At 39.5% G+C, this 25,551-nt stretch overlaps 1 protein-coding gene and 1 long non-coding RNA gene across 4 annotated transcripts in view; one reads left to right on the forward strand and one right to left on the reverse strand.

The window, feature by feature from the left end:
* Window positions 1-592: 592 nt before the first annotated feature.
* On the forward strand, window positions 593-14,412 carry LOC308185009. Its single transcript, XR_013943072.1, has 3 exons — window positions 593-866; window positions 1,418-1,506; window positions 3,413-14,412. It is a non-coding gene; the product is annotated as an uncharacterized lncRNA (long non-coding RNA).
* The window catches only part of NPR3 (natriuretic peptide receptor 3), a 48,577-nt gene continuing 29,971 nt past the window's right edge, over window positions 6,946-25,551 (reverse strand). For 2 of the 3 annotated variants that reach the window (XM_080572549.1, XM_080572551.1), the window contains 5 exons: window positions 25,048-25,183; window positions 21,020-21,114; window positions 17,860-17,995; window positions 17,186-17,273; window positions 6,946-14,678 (listed from right to left, as the gene is read on the reverse strand). In XM_080572549.1, the coding sequence (XP_080428675.1) occupies window positions 14,567-14,678; window positions 17,186-17,273; window positions 17,860-17,995; window positions 21,020-21,114; window positions 25,048-25,183 (567 nt within the window). In that variant the 3' untranslated portion in view covers window positions 6,946-14,566. The remainder of the gene's footprint in view (window positions 14,679-17,185; window positions 17,274-17,859; window positions 17,996-21,019; window positions 21,115-25,047; window positions 25,184-25,551) is intronic. The other variant, XM_080572550.1, reaches the window with a different exon arrangement.

Below are 25,551 nucleotides of genomic sequence, written 5' to 3' on the forward strand. Positions count from 1 at the left end.
ACAATTTGTCTAGGATTATTAAGTTGCTAGCAACGCAGTATTTAGCTAGTACAATATTACCTCCTTGATTTTGAGAATTTAAATATGATAGGAAACAATATGCTCTATTAGCAAAAGGAGATGGATAGTTTGCAAAACTGTCCAGCTTCCTGCCTCCCACCTAGGATGCTAACCTTCTTGGGAAGCTTGAATTAATCCAGTTAACCCTGCAACCACAAGGGAGCCTAAGCAACGTGTGAAACACAGAGCACTGGAGCACTGTAAATGTAATGTAAACACGACTGCATTTAAACTTACCATAGCTGCAGACCTGAGAGGCGAGGTCTTGATTGAAAGCCCTGTTTCAGATTGTGTTTTGAATAGGGGTGTTAGCCAACTGCTGGCTTCAGGTTTGTTATATCCGCAAGGTTAGTGGGGCTTCTGCCATTCCAGGAGGTATTTGTATCAATTCACAATAGCAAAAAGGAAATGAATTAGGATTGTTCTTGACTTTTTAATGAAAGAAGCACATGCCTTTCCTTATGAGTATTTGACATAGTTAAAAATCATTTCCTTGTTTTATTTTTATTTTTTAGTATTTCAGATTTTCCTGTACAGTTTTCTTGTTGTTTTCAGTGACTTTTTAATGCTTATATTTTCCAAATGACTAGTGATTTTGGATGCGTTGTTTAAATATGGTCCTGCTTTACCCAATCTAATGTAGATCTAATTTTCTCAGAGCAAGGTTTTGCCACTGGAAAAGTCAAACTACATCAGAATATCTCAGATGAGGCACTGCTGAACAGAGAGATTTCAAACCACCAGTCCTTTTTCAAAGCCAGTGGTATCTGGAAGCATCTTAACCCAATCAGCCAATTCTGATGCACGTAAGTTACGGGGATTGCCCCATAGTCAGGTTCAATATTTAGTCCAATCAACAACAGAAATGCAAGGGCCATGTCAGATGCCTGATTAGTCATGGGACATATCAACTTACATAGAGTTTCAGTCAAAGAACTTATTTGACTAGGAAAATTGGGCTGGAGTTCAGTCAAAACTTCAATACATTCTTGTCAATGCCGTGTGGTATGTGTTGGTTAAACTTTGTGAAGGGCTTTGTACCTTTGTGAAGCTTTATCTAAGATGCAGTTACTATCAGTTCAAAGATTTTCTTCTGAGATGTAGCTCTCTTTGTTGCCTGAACATAGGGCTGTTGGTCTTATTAAGGATAATACAGCCAGCTTCAAATTTTACAGCCCTATAGGAATAGGAAGAACTGTGCTGGCATCATGGAAAAAGTACGGGTGTGTCTTTGCCTCCTCCCTCTGAAATGGTACTATCCTGTTAACATTAGCCTGCCAAGTTAGGTACATTATGTTCTAGCAGAACACTGGCTCCTAATATCTGTTTAATAGACAATAAACTTCGTTTTCAACAGGTGTTCTCTGCGTAATTGAAGGCTGCAGTGTTGCAATTGGGTTTTAATCATTCTTCCAGCCTGGGAGGTTAAGTCCTGAGAAATCAGAGGTAAGCTGATTGTTTCTAAAAAAAATATTAAAAAAAAATATTAAAAAATCTTCAGAATGTCCTAAGGCAAGTTGTGCTATCTTTTATGAAAAAAATAAATAATTGTGACACTGTGTGGCAATCGCTAATGGACAGATGGCATAACCAATGTCCTCTGAAGGAATGCAGTTTGTGGTTATTTACATTTCTGCTGTGAGCCAGAAATAAAATCAGAGCATTAGTAATATTAGACAAAGGTACTTTCTTCCTCAGTAACAGTCCCTGCAGCAGCACAGATGCAAAATGGCACAAAGAGCCCGCTCAGTGACAAAAGGAGCAGAATGCATAACTCCTCAGCACAGCCTGGTGGACCCGAAGGAAAGGCTCCTGGGCCAGAGATTCACTGCCTCAGGCTGCAGGGTGATGGAGGCTTTTTCACCAGGCACAGACAACTCAGGTGGACTCTTCTAAACAAGAAAACAACAATTTTAAAACCAGCTTTAAAGAGAGAGAAAGCAAGCACTTAAAAAAACTGGCAGGTGGAGGGAGGGAAAGGAGGTTAGGTACGGAGTAGAGGGACTGTAGAGGACAAAGGAGGAAATAAAGGGAAAAAAATGACCAAGCAAAAACAAGGGACGAGAGGCTATAGAAAGGACCGACAATGTAAAGAGGTGAAATAAAACACGATCTCTTATACAGACATTCATGATTAGGAAAGGTTATTTCTCCTTCATTTTTATTTCCTTGGCAGAGAACAGGGAGCTGTAGGGAGGAGGAAATTAAGTGTTTGGTGCTGGTGCCGGTGGAAACTTTTGTTTCAGCTGCAGCTCAGGCAGGAGAAAGAATTTCAGACAGGTCAGACCCAGGTGAGGGCTTATTGCACAGTGGCAGGAGCCCTTAATATCTGTATTAATTTGTCAGGCTTTGACTAAGGAAAGCAGTGTTAACGAGGCTTTAGCGTACTTGCCACTGCCATGTGACATGAATCTATAAATATTCAAGAACCGATGGGATCGCTTAACCACTCTTTCTTTGTTTCAACCTCAGTTCCCATCCCAAACTGAACTGGAAAATTTTTTATAGACTTTGGCTTGTCTCAGTTAAATTAACCCCCCCCCCCCCCGCCCCTCTTTCTATACCTCCTTTCCTGTCTACTTCTTCTGAATCACTCTCAAGCTGTGTCCAGGCTGCTTTCAGCCCTGGCGTTGAACTGTAGCTTTGTCACTAAAGGCATCCTGGCATATACATAAAAGGGATTTGGAGGTGGGAATGACCACCAGCTAAATCACCTCATCCTCCCTCTAGTCAGTGCAGGATCATTCCTGCAGCACACTCCCAAGGGCTTTGGGTTTTAATGCTTTGAGCAACAGAAATTCCACCCGCACCCCCTTTGGGAGGGGTGCCTGAGGGCTAATAGATCACACTCTTATGCAATTTTTCCTGATACATAGCCTACATTTTCCTTTGTTTGATGTCTTTACTCTGTTATTCCTATTTATAACTGGTGCTGGGTGAATCCCAGGTGGTTCTGAGGTTTATTTCTGTTTAAGAAGGCATGCAGAAGGGCAGAGTCTAGTCCACATTCTTTAAACCTTTTGGTGCCTTCCTGTCAGAGACTCCATTATTTCTTCCCTAAAACTGCCCAGGACCCAGTAGAAAGCCTCATTTCTCTCTATCCCAGGGGGGTAGGAGGTTGGATACTGGCCAGTTCTCTGCTCTGGTAAATTTCTTCTGAGAACAGATACCAAAGCCCTGAACTCCTCTATCTATTATATGCCTTTTTCTCGTCATTACCCAGTAATGTAATTCCTCCAACTTAATTTCCTCCACTCATCAAGCTCTTGCCATGCTTTTTGTTCTCCTGAACTAGTTGAGGGTGTTTATCAATACCTATTCATTGAACTTGTTTCTTTGATGCATTACACAGGTATGTCTTAAAATGTTATTCCAGTCGATATCCCATACAACACCACAGTAATCAAACAGGGATCCCTTCCCTTGTTATGAAGAGATCTTGCATGAAAGGATTCAGTCAGGGGCTGTGAATTATTCCTTTAGACCCTCCATCCTGCACGTGGAGGTGGGTACTGCGGGGGAGTATCAGCATACTTCACACTTTAACATAATCATTTCTGGTAATGCTCAGCAGGCGCATATTATACATGTGTGCAAGATCGGTGACAGTGCTGCCGGGACTTTCTCACTATCTGAAAAGTTTCATTATGAGAGCAGCTTTCTCCTTCTTCAGATTTCAGAGCCTTTAGTCCAGTCTTTGATTCGGGCACCTAATTTGGCCAGATCTCATAAATCACACTATTCCCTCTACTGCCCTTTTAATCAGTAACAGTTACAAGGGCAGTAACAAGTCCCAGATCAAATCTTTCTTCTGTTTGGTTTGAAGAGGGGTTTAAATCCAGAAATTCACATTCCTGGAAGAATGGCCCCTAAGCCATGGTATATAGTGTGTCTTCTCAATATTTCCCTTTGAAGTCTAAATAACAATAAAATGATTGTTCTCCTGCAGCAAGAGAAATAAATGATAAATCCCTGATGTAGTCTGTTTGTCTAGACATACATTTAAATTATGGGAAAATTATTTTTAAATGCCTTTACTGAGGCATTTTGATTTTTTTATACAACAGCAGAAGAGTTCAGCAAGTCACTGGTTCGCTAACAGCATTAAAGTTTAGATTATTCCCTTGGAAAAACTGCAATCTATACCTGATCCAAATCTGGGACACTGACTTTTCCCAGATGTGTCACTACTATACTAATAGCAGGCAAGAGGCAGGGGCACAAGGGCAACTTCTGCCGTATGTTTTGTGTGGTTTGATCATGCTTTAGCCTGCTAGACCCCAAAAGGGAGACAGAAATAACCAGTTGTGAAGCTGCTGGTTTGTAGGCAGCACAGTAGTATTTGGACTTCAGTGCTTGTTCACACAGGGAGTGCAAGGAATAGAGCAGGATGGGGAAATCGTCGGCTTCAGTACTGCAGAAGTACAGGTGGAAGAAGAACAGGGCTTCCAAGGATATGGGCTTCCTACATCCCCTTGTGTCCTGGACAAACATAAATCCATGGCGACAGTTTTCAACTTCAGCTAGTACCTAAGCTATATGTATGTATCTAAAATTTGAAAGCAGGGGTTTATTGTGTAAATTGAATGGCAGTGTCAAGAAGCAATGGGCAATGATAACAAAGCAGTGTACTGCTAGAACAAATAGCTGTAGTGGACAGAGTAATTACTTATAGAAAGGGTTGTTTTTTTGTTTTGTTTTGTTTTTTTCTGAGGCAGATGATTGAAGACCATCAAACCAGTCCTAAGATGACTCAGGAAAATATACCAAGAGTAGTATATGTACACAGGGAGACCCTTTTGGCATCACAGACTGAGAATTACGGTTATTCCTAGGAGGCAACAAAAGAGGTTCTGTCAGTTGTACAATTACTTTTCATTGGCAGTACTCTTTCAAGTCAAGAAAACATTGGCTGAGTTTCAAGACCAAGATTTGGCTCAACTGTCACCATACTTTTTCAGAAATGTGATGAATATTCCTCAAGAAATAGTTTCCTAAGAAAGCCACAAAAAAATGTGTCTAGCCAGGTTACAGGATATCTAGAATGATATCCCAAAATTGCTACCACTGAAGATCAATTGCCATAAATAATTTCATCAGATGAAATTTTTATCTGTCACACTGGCTGATGACTCTGACAAAAAGAAAACTAACGCATTTGGATGAACTGTTTCATAAATACTGATGTATGTATACATGCGCACAACTCATCACACCTGTCAAACATTCATTTCGAAGCAGACACTAAAAAAGGAAAAAAAAAGTCAGTGACAGTGGAAAGAAGTCCTACCAGTGTGGAGGTAACAACATGCTGGGTGTGCAGTAAAAGCATGAGGGCCATATACTGAACACAAATTCAGTCAATAATGTCTCATGACATGTTCCCAAACATGAGTCAAAACTTTATGCTATTGAAGCTGATTAGATTTGTTTCCATGGCTACGGAAAGATGCCAGAGTTTCTCCTGCTGTGTTCCCTGATGATGCATCACTAGAATTTAACAGCAGGGAAGCATGTATCATTATTGATCTCACTTCTAGCAAACTTAGAATGTTAGAAAACATTAGTGAAATAATCTTCAGTTTATCCTGACTAGAATCGTAAATTACTTGAAGACACTGGAGATGAGTCATGTAAAATGTGGGTTTTTAAAAAGATCACAGAACCTCTTTAATGAACACTGCTGTTACTAGGAACATGAAACAGTACTTAGACAATTCCTTCTACAATTCTTTATAAAATAATATTGGAAAATCTCTTGTTAATTTCAGACAATTCTTGACTGTAATTAGAATTAGATGAAAATATAAGAGCTTAAAAACAAAATCAAAAAAAAAAATCAAGCGAAATACAGAAAAATAGTAATTTGTGTCTGTACAACATTCATAAAATTAGATGTATATCTCTGAGGCAGATTTAAAATAATTTGAATTTTAACATATGCCAGGCTTATTTTATACAAATTCAGGAAAGTTAACCTCTTTGCACCTTTAATCAGCTGTACAAACTGGTAGCATTCATTTACCTGATGGCAGTATTGAGCTTATTAAATTTAGTGACATATTGGGACAGTTACCAGTGGAAGGCATTGCAGCTAAGAAAGTAGTTCAACCCTCTCCTAACTGAATGGGCCTCTCCGAGCCTGTATTTTTACTCTTTATCCTTTCCTGGGCTGCAAAAAGATTTTAGGTCCATAGTTAACTCAGAGGATGTTTCCATCTCTGTATCAACTCCCCAGAGAATTCTTGGTACTTGTAGTTGTGATACAAGTGCGATCAGATATTTCTTCCTCATGCTCATTTCCCAGTTATTTTAGATTATAAAGGCTTGGCATACTCTCAAGCATGAATCTTAAATTTGGCAACATTGCTACAACAGACACATGCTTACAGAAAGCAGGCGGCTAGACAAAACAGGGCAATTTGAAGACTGTATCTAAAAGCACAGGAAAGAAACCCTATGAAATGCCCCCAGTTTGATAAGATTGCTGCAAAGAAAAGAGCTTGGTAAAATGTGTGAGTTTTGCCTCTCCACAGGCTATAAAAATTAGTGCTTGCTAGATAAAGTTCCAACATATTTAAATAATATTTGATTCCTATTTACTTACATTCCTGGAGGATTGAGAATAAGTAGAAAAATATTCACTACTTGTTTATACCCATTAAAACCTCTCCCAGACCTTAATATGCTAGGGGAAATATTTTCAAAGACAGGTTAGACTGACTTCTGTTTTAATCAGTTGCTAGTCATCATAAAAGTCAGGGTTTTAAATGGCCCTCAATAATCCTCCTGTTATTAACTCCTTACCATCTGATATTACCCTCTAGATGAAACAGACCAAAAGAGTAGTGAACATGTGACAAAAGACACCAGGGAAACAGGTGATACCATATTCCTATTTCTTTAATGGAAACATTTTGTTACAATTTAGGTATGTGATATTTTTGCATTTTTAAAATGTGTAAAAGAAAATGCACATAATAAAAAGTCAAAGGACACCAATGAATGTAGGTATTTTAAATGACCAAGTTGTAAAAGAAATAAAATACATTACACAAATAAACAAAGGTTATATCCACAGTCATGAATACTCACTCTCCTCTACACAAAAACAACAATAAATAAAATCACATTATATGCAGATAGTTCTACTTACATCAGTACAATATACTGTGCAGCTTTCCATTCGATTTCTACTAGACTGATAATAGGTTTCTCTGTTGTCCAGTATTTTTACAATAATGAACAGCATCACCCAAAAAAGGGGACAAAGTTAACGTCCACAGTGTCTATCCTGAGTCCTCTTAGTTTTGTGGTAATTACACATTATGCACAAGAAACACAGCAAATTCTACCCATTGCCTTCATCCTGCCACTCTACCTAAGTTTTCTCAGCACTTTTAGACCTGCACAGGGAAGAACACTTTGTTACTAGCACATACCCAGGCCTACAGGCATGGTACAACCTCTCCTATGCACCCCTTAAATCCCATTTAAATGTTGGGTAAGGGGGCTATGTGGGATTTAAAAGGTGAATAAGCTTTCTGCTGAGTCTCTAAGAAATTAGATATTGAATAAAGACAGTGTACTGTGCAGAAAGAGCTTGATCCCACTCTCTGTACGGTCAACAGCATCATCATGGGAGTATAATCAATCCCTGAGTATTTTCCCTCTTCTCTCTCTCTAACTCAACTGCACAGATATTTTCCCGATATTCTCAACAGATCTCTTCATCATTTGCATCCTACACTGCAGAATTCATTATGTCATCTGCTGCAAAACTACATCAGGGAGATGCCAAATACACCTTTATCATCTCACACGGCACCAGGATAACTGGCCACGGATTACTAACTGTGACACCGACTTTTCAGTGGTAACTTGTTCCTATGTCACACTGCATTTGAGCTTCACAGAGAAAGAGAAGTCCAGACCATCAGCAAGCATGAATCAGCACAGCTGTACTGATTACAACTGCTGAAGGTTCAGTATAACATTAGCAAACCCTCTGATCTTAGTCTGGATGGAGAGAATTGCGCGTTCCTTGTGCATACCAGTTGAGATTACAAAAGAAACCATTAAAACAAGATTATTTTTAAATACCCTTTTTGGTACATTTCTTTGCTTGCTCAAGTGTCCTCTAGAAACATTCACATAACAGAAACACCAAGCAATACTTCACACAGAGTGGATTTTAACCTTTCAGAGATTTAACACCTAATGAGTCCACGTAAGATTTCTGAAGTACTATAGCTTAACATACAAACTTTAACAGTGTCATATTATTGAGAATATTTTGCCTTTGATGCAGAATATTAAGTTAGTGGTTAGTGAGAGATTTTGAATGAACTCTAAGCCTCTCTTTTGAAAGCTAGTTTTGTATACTATAAATTCAGTCTATGTCAGGTAAGAGGCCTCCTGCAAGGTAAATTCTGGAAGAAGTAATAGCATAATAAAACAGTCTATGTAATGATACACTGGACATAACTAAACACTACCCCAACAAAGCCTCAAAGCCATGGCAGCATTATCTTCTTGATCAAAACCAGCCGTAACCTCTTAAAAACACCAACGTCAACCTTTATCCTTTTGTCTTCTATTGGTGAGATAAAGGGGGAGTTGCATTTATGCCAGACTTAAGGCTTCACTGGGGCAAGCCAAAGTGCTTAGGCTTCCTGTCATTCTCTGGAAGAGAAACAACACTATCAAAGTCTGCTGCACAGCTTGCTGACCCCTGTAGACAGCCAGGTCTGAGGTCTCTCACAAATAGCTAGTTGTTCTAATTTCATCAATCATTTTTCATCAGTCTCAGAATGTTAAATGGTATCTGAGAATGGAAAAAATACAGGCCTGAAGCCATCTGAATTCATTTCTGCCTCTAAGCAGGGATGGGCACAGTGCAAACACTTCCATTCTTCCACTTGAAAGGTTTCACACACATGCAAATCTTTTTGTGCTTTCAACAGCAAGAAAGAAAGGGGGTTGGGGAGGTGGGGGGAGGAGAGGAGACACACACATGACATCTGAAGGCAAAACTTTTTCCAGCGTGTCTTCAAAAATATATTCCAGAAAGTAACTTTTGTTTTACTTTGTTTCTAAAAACGGCTAAAATTGCCTCCATGGAACATGTTCCTTCGCCATTCACTGCTGTGAGACAAGTTGCTATAGCATGTTCCTGATCCCCAGAACAAGTAAGGTTCCATTAGAAACTCATCCGTGTCCATCTGCTCTGCTTTGGGTGGGGTCACTACATTTGATGTCATTTTATAGCAACAATTAGGGTAAAAACAAAAGACAGTGGCTGACATCATCTGACCATGCCTGGACTACTGCACGTCCAAGTGTACAGTGATGCCCAGTAATCATTAACTTCAATGGGACTGCTCCTGTAATTACAATTTGCGGTGCCAGCCTTGGATGTTCTTACAAGGAAAGGATGCCAGCTGCAAAATTCCAATTAAACTTCAGAGGCTTTTTGGTCAACCTAATTTTTCACCTTTGCATAGTTCAAGAGTCAGGCAACACCAGACAATTCTGGGCCTAGATCTCAGAGAGAGGCTGGTGTGGCAGTGGCCCAACGCAAGGTGTGCATGTGGCTGAACAGCATGCCAACAAGGAGCAAAGGCTGAAATTACAAAAAACAGCCACCTCCCAGTAAGGAGGGAGCACGTCCGACAACATGACGCAAAATGGCCGTCTCCTTTCAGAGTACTTCTGAAGCTAGAGAAAAGAGCATGAAAAATAGGGAATTCAACAGCGTTCATTCTACTCTGGGAGAAAATGAGAAAAAAAAAACCTTCAACTGCTTTAGCTGAAGAAACAGAACAGCTACATGGCTAACGCTGAAGCACAGAGGAGGGTAGTGAAGGATGTGGAACTGTCTTGAGCTCCGGAAAAGGTGGACTGAATTGCCAAAGAAATTTATGACCAGGACTATTAGCTTCCTGTCTTTGATGTCTATTCTTGGCTTTCCAGGAGCATTATGGCATTCATGAGGTGAAAATTGCTCTGGAGCCAAGGTCAGCTAAGGCTGATGCAGCCTGTTCTACTGCAAAGCTGAGAAATTCACTCTGAACTGCTTCAAGATGCTGAGTGTAAAGCCTGAAGACACTTCACTGAGGGCCTCAGTTTGCTTCCACTGAATCAAGGAGAGTTTTTTTTATTTGCTTAATGAGAGCGTAATTAGATCTCCAAGCCCCAAAAATGAATCAGATCTACCTCCTGGTAAAACATGCTCTCTGGGTACAGGCTTACTTTGCCCAGCTCAACTCCCATCCTCCCCAGTGTTTTCAAAGCATTAGTTAAATCTCAATAACTATCCATTAAAAAACTATTAAATACTTTCAATAATGCAATAAAGCATTTCTTAAGGACATGCTGAAAGCAGATCAACAAAATATATTTTGAGAAGTCAACAAATGTAACTCTTTAATAAGCTGAATTCTGGCCACAGTCCGGCAAAGTGCACAACACTTTTGATTCCAATTTTTAGCAATTGCTGAATGTTCTCAGAACTGAGCCAGATTTGATCTTCACTGAGGCACATCACAAAAGAAACTGATAATTAATGGGTACGATGGACCCACAGACTCTGGACACACAGACTGTCCATAAGCAAAACTTCCAGAACTACCTCTGGCCCACATCAAAGTATCTAGGCATCTGACTGAAGCTGTGGATCCCAGCATACTAAATCACAGGTACTATTGAAACTTTTGCTTAATCTTTCTATTTTGGAGAGTATACTGCAACAGCCAACTTGCAGCAGAAGTCTACATGTTGCAGATAAGAGGGTGGAAGTGAGGTAATTTGTCCATATAATCCTCAAGAAGAGGATTTTGAGGTGAATCAGCTATTAAGCTGACCGATATTTGGTAGTTTAATGAAATGCTAAATTAGCAGAATTTGCCACTTCAACAAAAGACACGAAGCCATCAGGTCAGTTTCAATTTAGCAGGCACAACTGTAAGACTGTGCAATAAACATATGGAGTACGGGGCCAACGTCACTCCAATTCGAGCACACAGCAAGGCTCCCTTTGGTTCAGGCATGGCCAGGATTATACCCTTTAGTCCCAAGTGAGCAAAGCACTTAGAAGCTGAAGTCAAGCATATTTTAAATGTGTTCTGAAGTGCTGGGTTGAGTCAAGGCTCTCCTTGTGCTGCTCTGCAATGTATGTTTGTAATATGGGTAATTTGTTGAAGCCAAAAATGTAGGCTTTGAAAACTCTTTTGAGAATCAATTATTATTATTTTGATTAGACATTCCCTTACTGAGTTTAAAGCCTAAACATTGTGGCATTGAGCTAATGCACATGAACCAGAAAGGAAAAGTGCATTAGATGGTAAAGAATCTCTGCTGAATAATCTAAACTCAAGACAGTTTTTGATCTATGGTTCCTGGAAGACCTGGGAACTATTAACACACAGCCTGTGAGAGGCAGCTAAGAAGAACTACTTATGTGAAACATCTTAAATGATCTCCACACCTCCTTTGGAAAAGTGCGCTGGTGTACACCAATTTAGAAAGATTAAAGCCCATTGATCTGAAATGTTCCAACAAGCAAGAAAGGTTCACCTTTAAAAGAAGGTGGGAAGTGCTGTGTTGTAAAGTTGTGGCCAGGCCTGCATCAGTATTCCATCAACAGATATCTCATGACAACGCTTTTGGAAGTCACTATTAAAAACCCTACATAAAATTGAAGATGGGAATTATTTTTACTTGAAGAGTGACCTTTCGTGCAATTTTTTTTGATGTTTAGTTATAGTAAGATCACATAATAAAGAAGTCCTAACAATTTGTTGTCCCTGTCTGATACTGTTGCTCTGATCTTCTAGTCTGACATGACTGTGTGTGGCACAGGGTAAAGGCAGATGTATGCTACTGCCTCACTTCTTAACTGGTTGGGTACCAGTTCAGACTGAAGGCAACTCATAGCAAACATCATTTCTAAAAAAGGTCTATCCTTTAAATCATACCCTATTTCCTCTACATGTTTAAAATATTTCATTCCCTTTTTCTGTGGAAAAGTAGTCAAATATATTTAAAAAAAAATACTGAAAAGCATATTTGCAAAACAAAAAGTAGATCAAAATTCCCTTTGATTTTTTTTCAAACAAAAACAAATAAAAATCCTTAACCAGTCACTAGATAAACTCAAATACTTAAAAGAAAAATCCAAAAAAATAATCAGGAATGTTTTTTCTCCCCAATTCTATGACAGTATGAATGCCGCTCGAGCCTACATCCTTCTCTGGTGCCCATGAGATATGGAGGCTACTTCAGAAACCTGTCCATTGAGATCAGTGTTACTTTGGATAACAAACCTTTGCAGAAGTCATACAGGCCCTGACTGGAAAATGGGAAGATATAAATCTTGCAGGTGAACAACGCCTGTTACAGCGAGTCCTAAAGATGCTGGATCTACCCAGTCTACAGCCATCATCTATCCTGCAGCTACCCTGACAGTCAGGAAGCCTGGCCCTCTGGCTGCCTGGGACATTGAGCACAGAGGCAGGTGATGAGCCACTATATATGCTAAGAGATAGTGCAATATAAGAAATAGCAAAAACAGGCCAAGGAATTATTCCATGGAGTATTTCCCCATGAACAAAAAACAGCAAAAAGAAGACAGAGCCAGCTTTCGCTCTTCATTCACTTCCAGCTACCCCAAAATGGTTTCTTCGAATTTGCACTCTGGCTTCTCAGAGCGTAAAAGTTTTGTAGAACACAGGCTTCAGTGCCAGTTATGACAATAACTATTGTGTAAAGTCTGACTGTGACTCCTGAGACCACAAAGTTCTGTTTATGAAATCAGAATAGGATGAGCCAAAGGATTTCATGCATTACAGTCATAGTCATAGCTGGGTTTTCTCACAGACAGTATTTTCTCAGGTCTTCTTCACCACATCTATAATAATAGCTGTTCATTTGTTGACTAGAAAGAGCTCTCCTCTGTCTAATACAAAATAAGTTGCCAGTAGCTAATTCATCACAGATTCAGTTTTGCTCCTGGTAAAGTCAGTGGCAAAATTCCCAGGGATACCAATGGCAGCAGGATTAAAGTCAGCCCTAGAGCAGCATTTTACCACCCTGATTCCTGAAGGTAGCTGTTTGTGTGTTTAATCGCACACACGTGAATAGTTAGTTGGTCTCACTGATTAACTTGGGACTGTTTAACATGTAAACAGTTAATTATGTTCAGGATCAGAGCCATCATTGTATAGACAATTTGACAACTGCATTTATATTGTTTAAAATAAATGTTTGCATGTTGCATGTGCCTGGAGAAGAAAGGGGGACAAAAAGTTTGTTACTATCTATAAAGTCACTTCTCCTCCCCTAAAGGTTGCTTCTAAAATGTACTTACAGCTGTTGACTTTCCCTGCATGTTACTCCTGTCAAAAAAATACATCTTCAAAACATTCTCTCCCTTAACTTTTAATCCTACCAAAGCAAAAATAGATATTTTAATAGAAAAATACAAGATAAAAAAATATCCTAAAAATAAAATGGTAGCATGGAATGTCATTTTTACAGAAAAAGACCACTTTTTGAATTGCCTCAGTTACACACTTTCATATTTACATATCTTAGATGTGATCCTGCACTCACTGAAGTTAATGGGATTTTTCCATTGACTTCACTGGGAACAGGAGCAAGCTCCACATAGATGATATTTGCCTCTCTGAAAGGTGATGGCAGTGGAGAGAGAAGAGTGTGATAAAACATGCAAGACTGAAGAATTGGCAAGCCTTCTCCAGAGGCCTGTCGTCTCTCTCTCACTATTTCACACCAGTGAAACTCCACATCCTTCACTGGAGTTTTTCCTAACTCTCAGTGCATAAGAGGGAGAATCAGTGCTTTTGATTGTGATATTACACAAACACGGGAAGAATGATTTGTGTGTGTTTCCACCTGCCTACGAGTGGAATTCGTTACACTCGGTGGAGTTAATTACACCCAAAGTGCCAGCTCCCTCCAAGGACTAAGCTCTGTATGTCTAATTCTGCATTATTCCCTGTAATCAGTGATAATGATTTAGTGATGCAGGCTCATACCCCAAATGACCCTCCCCCCCCTTTTTTTAAATTTGACAGCAAACCAGCATCTTTGTCTGTGAAACCATATTGATACCCATGAGTGAGATGCAATTAAGGAAGGAGACAGTAGGAGCTAAAAAACAGGGAACAGAATGAGGCATCCCCAACAACTAAACCCAGATCTGCTGCCCTTAATATATGCCTTAATATGTAAAGACAGTATTTCTTAAGTACATCCTATAACATCAAACTGAATTTTTTTTTTTTTTCATGAGATGAAAGGCCATGCGGCATAATGTGATTAGTAAATCATTCCTGAGCTTCTGAAAAAAATTAAGACAAAATTACTGCTTAAAAGATTGAGTTCTTCAAGAGCCTCTTCTTTTTACACTGATGTCTTTGGTTGTGTCCATTTCCCCATTTCTTTTTTTTTTCCCCAGGAAGAATGGGATTATTTTTCTTCTTTATGCAGCAGAAAAATGAGATCTAATGGAGTCTTCGCGTAACTGCCGATGTTTCCCCATGTTACAGTCCTCCTGTCGAGTTCTTCTCTCAATAGTTATTCTGTATTTCTTTCTGCATGAAAGGAGAGGAACAGAGTGAGAAATCCTTCTCCAGCTATAGGATAACAGGACTTCCCTTATAAAGAATGCCCGTAGGGGACAGCTGGGTGCCAGTTGAAAAATGAAATGTGACAGCATGTGAAACCCTGGTCAAAGATTAAAGTAGTTTGCCTTGAAACATTTTACCCAGGCTCAAGAATGCTGGTTACTCTCTACACAGCAGTCTCAAAGCACCAAGACACAGACATTTGCTTCTTTGAAAATTACTGATCTAAGTGATTAGGAAGTTTTTGCGAAGTGTCATGTGAACTGTGTCACATCACTGCTTTATACTGATCAAAGCCAAATTTCTTTCCTGTATATGGGGGGCACTTTCTGCAGAGTTCAAACAACGGATCTCACTCTTTACTCAACTGCATTTCTCACTGAAGCTGTATGTTAGCTAACTAATCCTCCTGTCTCCCTTTCAGAAAGCTATTCTGTTTATAATGTCAGAGGAGGTAGTAAGATGAATTAAGAAGAGGGATGTAGATGGTAGATAAGACGTAAATACAGTTGCTCATGCATTAGACACAGTTTTTTCCTGTGTGTCTTCCTCTAGAGCCTTTGAAGAATCCTGTTAAGCTAATTTTTATGTCAAACAAACCCTCTGACTGCCTTTCAGTTTCCACTTTAGTACCCAAATTATGCCCCAAAATCATAAGACTACCATGTTTACATTTCACGCATTTATGCTTCTACTGAGTTTCGGCACCAAATTTTCAAAAGGGCATTAGTCCAGCCCCATCTGCACACAGTACTGCTTGTGCAAGTGCATGACAAAATGCTTGCATGCCATGGAAAGCTCTGTTCCACTTGCATGTGTAGCAGAAGACAGTGCTAGATACGTGGCGGTGGATGAAGGATTTTCAAAACACCACGGTTTTAATTTGGATAATACGGCTCAATAGAAAGGGGGTACCTACATTATTCTGAAAAGGTTCCCTAGACATCTGTGTCTGTATCTGTAGGCTCCAAAACAACTAGAAAAAACTATGTTCTTTACTTCACTTATGTATATTTAAGTCAGAGCACACTCAGTAGTAGCTCATTCCCACAGATAAATCCTTCTTTCAGAAATGCAGCTCTTTGAGTTTAAATCCTTTCAAAGCTACATATCAGAACCACAAACCAGACCTTTTGATGGAGTTTGCACACACACTCAAAGCTGTATTTGCATGCTCATCCATGGTGATTAGAGATCAAAATGAAAGATGTAGAAAGATGTAATCAGAAGGTGCATATACACTATGAAAGCTACAGAATCTTCAGGTAAAAATCACTTCCAGGCGCACAATTCCTAGAACTGTGTTTTCTGAAAATCTGACCCATTCTTCCTGATATGCTATGTTTCCTAAGTATATTCTACTGCTGGAGTTAGAGGGCATTTCTTGTCCTCACCGACCAATTCCTCCCAATATCAGCAATGCTTAAAAAACATACCTAAAAATTATCAGATCAGATTGGGTATGTATAAAACACGCAAAAACCTCTCATGAAATACAATATAAATAAACAACTGTATTTTCTTTTTTTTTTGTCTTTTAAAGACAAACAGTCTATAATTAGTCCCAGATAAATTGTCTTGTCTCAGACCTATACAATATAAGCACCAAAAACATTCAAGAATAAAACCATCCTGAGGAATTTCAGTTGTAAGTATTTGATGAAAAATCCTGTTTCTCAGATCTTTTGAAACCCTGGAAATGCACTAGTAAACTGATGCAATTTTTGCTTCTTCATTTTGTTGACATGTTTTTTATTAAATTAAATGATTGGATTCTTACATGCAGAGGTTAATTCTATTGTCCTGTCTGTCTTTTCTCTTCTGTACCATAATAGGATAAATAATACATGCAAAATGCTGAACAGGTGTAACAATAATTTGGTCTGTCGATGTAGGATCAAGTCTCAAGACTTTGCATTTGCTGACTAGCAGTGTAAGAATTATTTTACTTAAACAGGAATAAAACACTGATCACCCTCCACTGACCTCAGCTTATTAAGTCAAATGCACAGCTTTGAGATCCAAATGCTCTCTTAAACCAAAACAGAAATCCCTTTCTAGCTTCCCATACAATTCCACCCAATACTCAAAAACTAAGTATCAGGCAAGTGATATAAATCTCTTACGTGATCACAGACTGCACAATTGTTCTGGCAAAGAATACCAAACAAAGCAGGCTTTCAAGGCCAGGCCACTTTATTAAGGTAGCTGTGAATGAATAGAACTCAGTGGAATTACTTCCATGAGTAAAATTACTCAAAGATGTAAACAGTTACACAACAAGGCCCTGAGTCGACAAAATGATTCCAATATACACAAAAGGACAATCAAAGTGTATTCACTGTCTGTGGTAGAAATATTTCCATAGACGATTATTATGCCTCTTTGTCTCCCATCAGGGATGTGATGCAAGCAGCTGAGAGGTTTGGATGGTGAGTAAAGAGTCTAGCAAACTTTCAATGAATTGGACTAACCTGAAGAAGTAAAAAGCCATTAGCAGGCCTGCTCCCAGCAAGGCACCCACGACTATTCCTGTAACTGCTGATTCTCCTAGACCACCTGCTTGAAAAAGGGGAAAATGAACAATCAATATTCACAATGAGAACTATTTGCATTCACATACTGGAAAATACACATGGCTAGGAAATGAATGACCAACACTAGATAAAGCCATTCAGAGTTCAGGACTCTGTGGGAACCTCTTCTACTCTATTTCCTGCATGTTCTGATAGCATTGAAAATCACTCTGAACTTGAAGGGCAAGAACTGCTCCCTTCAGCACTGAGTCCCCCAGCTGCTAATTATCAGTATGATTATTCTCTGTTTAGGCTTTCAGTTATATCCTTCTTTCTGGCTAAAACAGATTCTACCTTTTAGCCCCTGGAAGGCTGCAAAGCCTCCAGAGCCCTGGGCTGTGCCTCACACAGGCATCATGATTATTATCACGTTTAAGGAGAGGAAAGTGATTCAGACCACGTACCATCCAGGGCTGCCAAACCCTAGCTTCACAGACAGTCAGTAGGGAGACATAGTCATGATGTCCTAGTTGGACAACTGTGCTGAGCAATTCAATATGGCCCATTATACTGCTTCGCCACATGGGTTCCTCTCTCTCATCACCGAGTGGCATTAAGTCACTAAAACTTACATGATTTACATGGTGTATTGTTTGTGTGCTCCGAAACTCGGCTTTCATCTAGTCTCAGTCTGCCGTGATTCCAAGGATATTTCACATTTGACCGAATTTCAAAACGTCCCTGCTTTCCGTAGTAGTCCCCAATCACCTATGCAAAAAAGAAAGGAAGGAAAAGATTTTCCTAACATGTTAGAGAATTAAAACAAACAGGAGAGCTGCAGCATTCACTTGGACTCCTGTGGCTGGATGCTGAATCACACAGAACAAGGCTGAAGGGGTCTTTGGGAGGTTATGTAGTACATGTCCTGCCCCAAGGCACGATCAGCTGAACAAGAGCATTCTTGACAGATATTTATCTAACCTGTTCTTAAAAGCCTCCAGAGGGAGACTTGACAATTCCTGTAGACCGTTATTCTGGAACTTAGCTATCTTTACTATCAGTGATTTTCCCCAGCATGTAACTCAAATCTCCCTTGCTGCAATTATCCATCACTACTTATCCAATTGTCAGTGGACATAGAGACTCTTCCTTTCTGAAACATCCCTTTACATATTCACATTCTTATCTGGTCTACCCTCAGGCTTTTCTTCTGTATAAACCCAGTTCACAATTATTATTATTATTTTTAACCCTCTGAATATTCCTCCTGCTCTCCCTGGGCTTTCTTTAATTCCTCCACAGGGGGTTGAATGCCAAGGACTGTCACTTAGCCAAGTGAAAGTATCATTTCAAGTACCTAGTATGTTGTACTTTTCTATTTTGCAAGGACCTGGAGATACTTGATCATATTCAGTTAAATCTTCAGCTCTTCTGCAGAACTATTACAGAGCCGGTCATTCTCCACCTTCTCTTTCTGCAGTTGTTTATATTTGCACAGGAAAGGCAATTTTGTGCTTATCATTCTGGTAGCATAGGCTATTAATTCAGACCAATTCAACAAGATACTTTAGAATTTCAGTCCCATCCTCAAGCATAAATTCAGGCTTTATTCAAGGTATCGTGCGCTGGATCTACTGCAAAGTTCCAGGATTAAATTGTGCTAACAGCAGTGTGTAAGTCATCTGAAAATAGTTCAAAAAATCTATGCACACTAGTAAAGGTAAAAGTCCAAATATGATAACAATGAAGTAGTCAGTAGCAGTGACAGGAACACATCAAAAATGTATTTGTCTAACTTGTGGATAAGAAACATCTATAAGCACACTGGGTTCAGAATTCAAGACACTGATTGCCTGTTCAAATATTTTACCTAAACTCTGTTTTGAAGAGAAATAGTTAAAAGACAGATAACATTTACCCTGGCTCAATACACAGAGGTAGATTTCACATGAAATAATGGAGCTAATTTCTCTCCCAACAAGGAGTTAAAACCTTAGAGGAAAGACTTTTTATAATATTTGTTCAAAAATAAGTGCTAATTCAGTAAAATGGAAAAAGGAGAGGAAAAGAAAACCTCAGAGAGCATTTGCAGGCAGCAGACTTAATTGAGGAATTGTTTAATTTATCAGACTGGAGTGGGAGAGGCATCTTTATTACAGCGTAAGCCTCCTCTACCATCAGGATTTACTAAATATGAAAGCATGCAGAAAAGCTTAAGAACAACAAGTAGCTATGAGCAGCAACCAGATTCAGATCAGAAATAGGATATAGATTTGTAAAAAGCAAGAGTGTTTAAACATTGAAACACACATCAAGGAAGCCAGTGAGACAGTCACTGTTCTTCAGTGCCTCCAAATGAAAAATGAACGCCTGTTACGGTGTGAGCTTTAGTCACATGTAAACTACAGGGGTCCACACAAGGGTAAGAAACCCGCCTGCCTGTCACGAAGTAGAAGCTGGACTAGGTGGACTGATGTTTTCATCTAGCTTTAAACTCTGTGTATGGTTCTTTGAAAACAGCTCTGCCCAAACATGGATTCATCTAATTCAGCTCAACTGAGAAACAAATATTCTCATACCGACACCGAAGAAATTGGCAAAAGGAATAAAACAAAGCATCAAAGAAACATTTTTAGAGTGAGGCATGTGGATAGAAATGAATGTAGCAGATGCTAGTAATACGTAATCACATGTAAAGTATATTAATTATCTGTATATATGGATCAAAAAGCAGAAAAAAATTTAAATGAGCAATATGTTAAAAAGTTAAAGGTAACATGAAAGAAATTAAAAAATTAAATTGCAATTGAAAGAACAACAGAAGGAAGGCTAAGCGAGGGATATTAAACTGATAAACAGGATAAAGAGCTAATGGGCTGAACAAACAGAAAATATACAAGTTGTTCATACCAAGCTTATCCCAACTAATTTGTCCTCCTAACTTCAATTAATCATGATTACTCCTACCCCTGGGAGTGTCTGCAGTTTACTGCTGGATTTTTTCAGTCATTTTTACACACCAAAACACACTAGCCACCCTTAGTCATTTAAACAGGCTTCTTCACTTTGTCATTGCTGCAGCACTGACAAGAAGAATAACTTCACCAGACTTCACACAGAGAAGTGTCCAGCTCAGGTTTACTGTTGCTTTGCTTTACTTCTGGGCTTGCTGGGCTCTTGATGAAGGTGGGGAGGCCATCAAAGTTTATGCTGATGCTTACTTCACAACAAACAGCACAACTAACAGAAGCTGTATGCCTCAGCTGGACTTAGAGCAATCTATGTATTAATAAACTCAATCCAACCATGCTGTTAACTGTGTGCAGCTGCTGCTATTTTGCATAGCCTGGTCTTCACGGTCTGTCTGCTTCTGCTCCTGCCACGTCCACTGGAATAACTCAAGTGGTGTACATCAAGCCTAATGGTCCTTAACAATATATAAAAGGACTTATTTTAAGCAATAGTTTCTCATATTCACAATTTACTAGAGTTTAAGTAGCATGTGATATTTCATCCTTTAAATTTTAAAGACTAGCATAATGTGAAGACAGACATGCAGAATTGTTGAAGACAAGACATTAAAGTTTAAACATTTTTTTAGGATCACACTTCAAGATAATTTTTTTTTTTTAAATAAAGGATTTGGGCTGCAGGTTGACACAGTTAAGCAATATCTTTTTAATGTGTATATTTAATAAACAGATGCCTACTGAGTAAACAGATGATAGGATGTTGTTACACTGCACTGGCTAACTCATCAGTGGCCAAGTGCAATGGTGTTTGTTTTCTTACCTCCTGCGTGCCTGCCTCGGGGTCCGTCATTGCAATCACAGAGAAATCCCCATATCTGTCTCCATTGGCATCAATGGACACCTGCCCTGCAATGCCTGAAGAATGGCATGTGAGGAATTAGAAAATTAATTAGTTAAAATACTGAGCCTTTCCAAGGAAAACAAGAAAACAGTGGACAGGTTTTTACAGACTGATATGACAGGAAATCTCATCAGTCTCCCAGCATTTCTGTTGGCATTCCAAAAGAAATTGTAATTTCATCTCGGTGTCTGCATTCCTGAATTCTTAACATTTCTCCTTTTTAAATATCAAATGTGTGAGACTGTTTGGGGAGCATGTGAGAAAAACCTAATCCAGAAAGCCACCACGCATGAAATACATTTAATGTGGGCTATTTACAGACAGCCTAGCCCTGAACTATCTGACGATGCACTGGTAAGGATAACCCAGCTCGTGTGCTGCAAGGAATGCAGGGGCACAGCCCTGTGCTCCGCAGACTTGACAGGGTCGGTGCATCCATAGAGCCAGTCCAGAGTTGTTTCCATCTGATGGGATGCTGGAGGGAGTGAAGACAGGAGACACCACGTGCATTACATCTGCATTAAATCCTGCATTCATTTACATAGGATTAAAGGCCTGATATGTTTGTGTTTTATAGTTTTAGACCCCCAGCTCACTTCCTTCCTTTACAAGTTTGAGGGAAAGATTTGATATTCCCTTAGGTCAGCTGCCAATCTTGCTCAGACTTTGACAACATTCAGACTCCTAAAACTACCCTAACTGACAGATCGTGGCATCATCCCAAGCAGCCCTTCAAAGGATGAAATCACTTTCAAAATTCTATACGTGAAATCATGTCTGATTCCTGGTGATTTCAGTATTTGTTTTTGATAACGAGGAACAAATTAAACATCTGTTACTATTTTGCATGTCTTAAAACAGCATCTCTGCCTTCAACTGTTTGTATTCTAAGAAACTTTTAGGGAAACTTGGAATCACAGACTCATAGGATAACTCTGGTCTGAATGGACTTCAGGAGATCTCTAGTCCAGCCTCCAGCTCAGAGCAGGGTCAGCTAGGAGGTCAGAATGGGCTCAGGGCTCTGCTTGGTTTTGGGAACCTCCAAAGACGGAGACTGCACAGCCTCTCTGAGACAGCCTGTTCCAGTGTTTAACTGTCACAATGAAAAATTTTCACAGTGAAAAAACATCGTGCAAGAACACAAATACATTTAATGTGGGTTATTTAAAGAGATTCCTTTCATGGAAGAAAAATACTTCCTTATATTCAGTCTGACCCTCTTGTTTCAGTGTATGCCCTTGCCTATGAAGAGCACAGCTCCAACTCTTTGCTGTGTGGGGTGACGAAGTTGTTGGGTGACAGAGCACTGGCACGGGTTGCACAGAGAGGTCGTGCAGTCTCCCTCCTTGGAGATCTTCAAAAGCCACCTGGACATGGTCCTAAATAACCTGCTCTAGGTGGATCTGCTTGAGCAGGGAGTTGGACTAGATGACCCTTCCAACCTCAGATGTTCTGTGATTCTATGTAAATCAAACAAGCACTTGAAAACCATCAAAAAATACCAATTTACTCTGATGAAGCTCTAACCTAACTATAATGGAAACACCACAAGACTTTGTGGATATGTTTTATCACCTCAGATATTCTAAAATGCAATCCTGTGATCCCTGCCTGACACCAAATACAGCCATTTACACCAGTGCAAATCAAACAGGCATCATTTTACATCCATGCTACACCAACTACATTAATAAACCAGGCACACAGCAGTAGAAAATCAGGTTCTCAGTGACTGTTAATCAAAAGAGAGAGGTCAGGTATTCAGCCAGAGTATAAATTCCCCTCAACACACCTAACAATAATAAAAATGAAACAGATTAACGCACCTCCATTTATCTTTTCTCTGTTCCCATTTAGGGATGCAAGGAATGTTTCAACCTGTTGTGCTTTTCTAAACATGCTCTGTTCAACAAAAGATTTACTGTCAACTGTCTATGTCTTCAGTATAACAATACAGTAACCAAACAATTGCAAATTTGATTACTGCAGGATAACAGAATGGGTATGACTTGGCTACTGGATCACCAAAAGAGGCCACTATAGAGAGCTGCAATATCCTTTTCTACATGACTTGGCTTCTGGATCTGACAGGAGACATTAATTGGAACAGACACCTTCCTGGCCAAAGAAGCCAAAATTGGATTAGTAGAAGTAGGTCCTAGAACTTGCTGAAATTCAGAATTCCTATGGGATTTTTAATGGGAAACACTCATATTTTACTTTTCCATCTGCTTCAGAGTTTGAATTTTTGATATTTCCTGCAACGGTCTTCCTCAATAAATGTTTTTAGGAAATTCTGAAACAACCTTAGTAAAGAACTGTGTTTGGATGAGTGCGGAAAGATTTTATTCGGGCTCTCTTGTTGTTAGATACTTACATACAGACAACATGATGCAGATGCTGCATTCACTTCAGAGAGCAGCCTACTGGCAGAATAAAGGGATGTAATTTCCCCAAAAAACTTACAAACCACCAAGTTGAAGATGTCTTTTGAAATCAGGTTTATCCTTGTAAATTACGTCCAGCAAAGTACTGCTGCAGGTAGGAGATGGTGTACAACTTACATGGCATTTTGACCTTTTCGACTGCACCCTCACAGCTCAGCTGGAAAGAGTATCTTCAGAACAGCTGTGACAGGTTCAGCAATAACAAACTGGTTTTCACAAGTGGGGAAAGAGAACATTTTTCCTTCCTGTCTGGTTTTACAAGGCAGGTGTGAGAATCAACCACAGAACCTGCATGAAGCACATAGTACTATAAAAGAATTGCATGAGCACATCAGCTGGTGGCTTCCTGCAGCAGAGAAGTAGGCAAGAAAACACAGACAGGCTGTGCTCGAGCATCTGTTCATACACAGGATAGCCAAACTGTGAGCCAAATCCTTAGATGCCAGATTCCCTCTATTAAAATAGTGTGTTTTGAGAAGCTGTGGGTGTGAAGGGAGGTAGTGGCACATTCAGCACTATTTCCAACTGATGCAGGGCTCCTTATGGGATGACTCCGATCAGCATAATTTAAAGCAATTCCTGTGTTGCCTTAAACCACTGGAGGCTATTCCCCGTTCTGTTCAGGCCACAGTTTGAGAACAGAAAAGAGTTTCGGGGCTGATGTCCTTCTTGCCTTCCTCCACTATATCCAGTGGGGAATGTTTTCTTCTCTTAGACATTTCCATAGGAAATCTTGTCAATCATACACCAAAAGACTGGAATATTGTAAGAGATGGATGGGAATATAATATGAAATGACAGATAATTCAATGATGTCACACTCAACACTCAGTTTCTTTACTGCAATCCCTTCCTGGCAAAAGCCCTTGCATCACTTTGCATCAATGGGGTGACATTCACTTGCCAGCTGTGCCATGGAATCACAACCTACAGGGTTAAGCACAGGAAGGCACCATGTTACAGCCTCAGAGATAACATGCACAGCTCCTGAAAGGAGGCTGGGGGAAAATCCTTCCAACGCCCAAAAGAGCCCCGTCAAGAAAGAAAAAGAAACAACAACAAAAAATCCCAGCACCATGGCACCAGCTTGCTTTGATCCATTCCCAGTCTTTGGTGGAGGGAAAAAAAAAAAAGAAAGAGTCAAATGGAAAAAATGAGGCAATCTCAGAGCTAGTAGATGCACATCGGTAAAGTGAGCAGCTGTAATTTTTTTCAAAAAGAAAGAAAGAGCCTGAGAAAATTATTTGTATCCCTTTACGACACCAGTGAGGGTCATTAAATTGTTAGGAGTTTTTTAAACTGAGTAAGACCTCAAGGGTCGATGCAGAAAAAATTCAGACTGGCAAAGTATGTGAGCCAGTCCTAAAGGTATTTATAGTTTCATATGGATATTTTCCTCTTATATTAGAGTGGAATAGGCACTGGTCCTTATTCTGCACCCAACAAATAACTGACTTTTTTTTTTGTCTCTGAAAGCTGGAATTCTACATGAACTCTTACCTTCGTAAGTTCTGTTGCGTGTTTGCTGAACAATTTTTTCCCCATCTTTCTTACTGAAACCAAACTTCAAGACTTCCTGTAAAGCTAGAGCATAAAGAAGAATAGCATCATGGAATCCTTCCACAAACATGTTCACCTAAAAAAAAAAAAAAAAGAAGAAAAAAAGCAATGGTAATTGACATGTGAAAAAACATCTTCACAATTGAATTAACTGGAGGGAATCTCCAAATTAACTAAAACTAGCAGTTTAGAGAATTATGATGTCAACTGCAGGTATATGAAGGAATGTCTCTTGAAGAAAAAGCAGGGGAACAATGGTAGCTTTTGATGCATTTTTGAAACCAGCTAACCACTATCTGCTATTCTGAACATTCAAATCACACTTCAATGTTGTGTCTGAATAGTTTTGCAGATAGGGAGAGAAATGTGCTGATCCCAGTTCCCATGGCCAGCTGCACAAATTCTGCAGCTGACCACTTGAGATTCTGTAAGGTGCTGAGCATC

This window comes from Anser brachyrhynchus, assembly GCF_964034855.1.
Source record: "Anser brachyrhynchus genome assembly, chromosome: Z".
NCBI lineage: Eukaryota > Metazoa > Chordata > Aves > Anseriformes > Anatidae > Anser > Anser brachyrhynchus.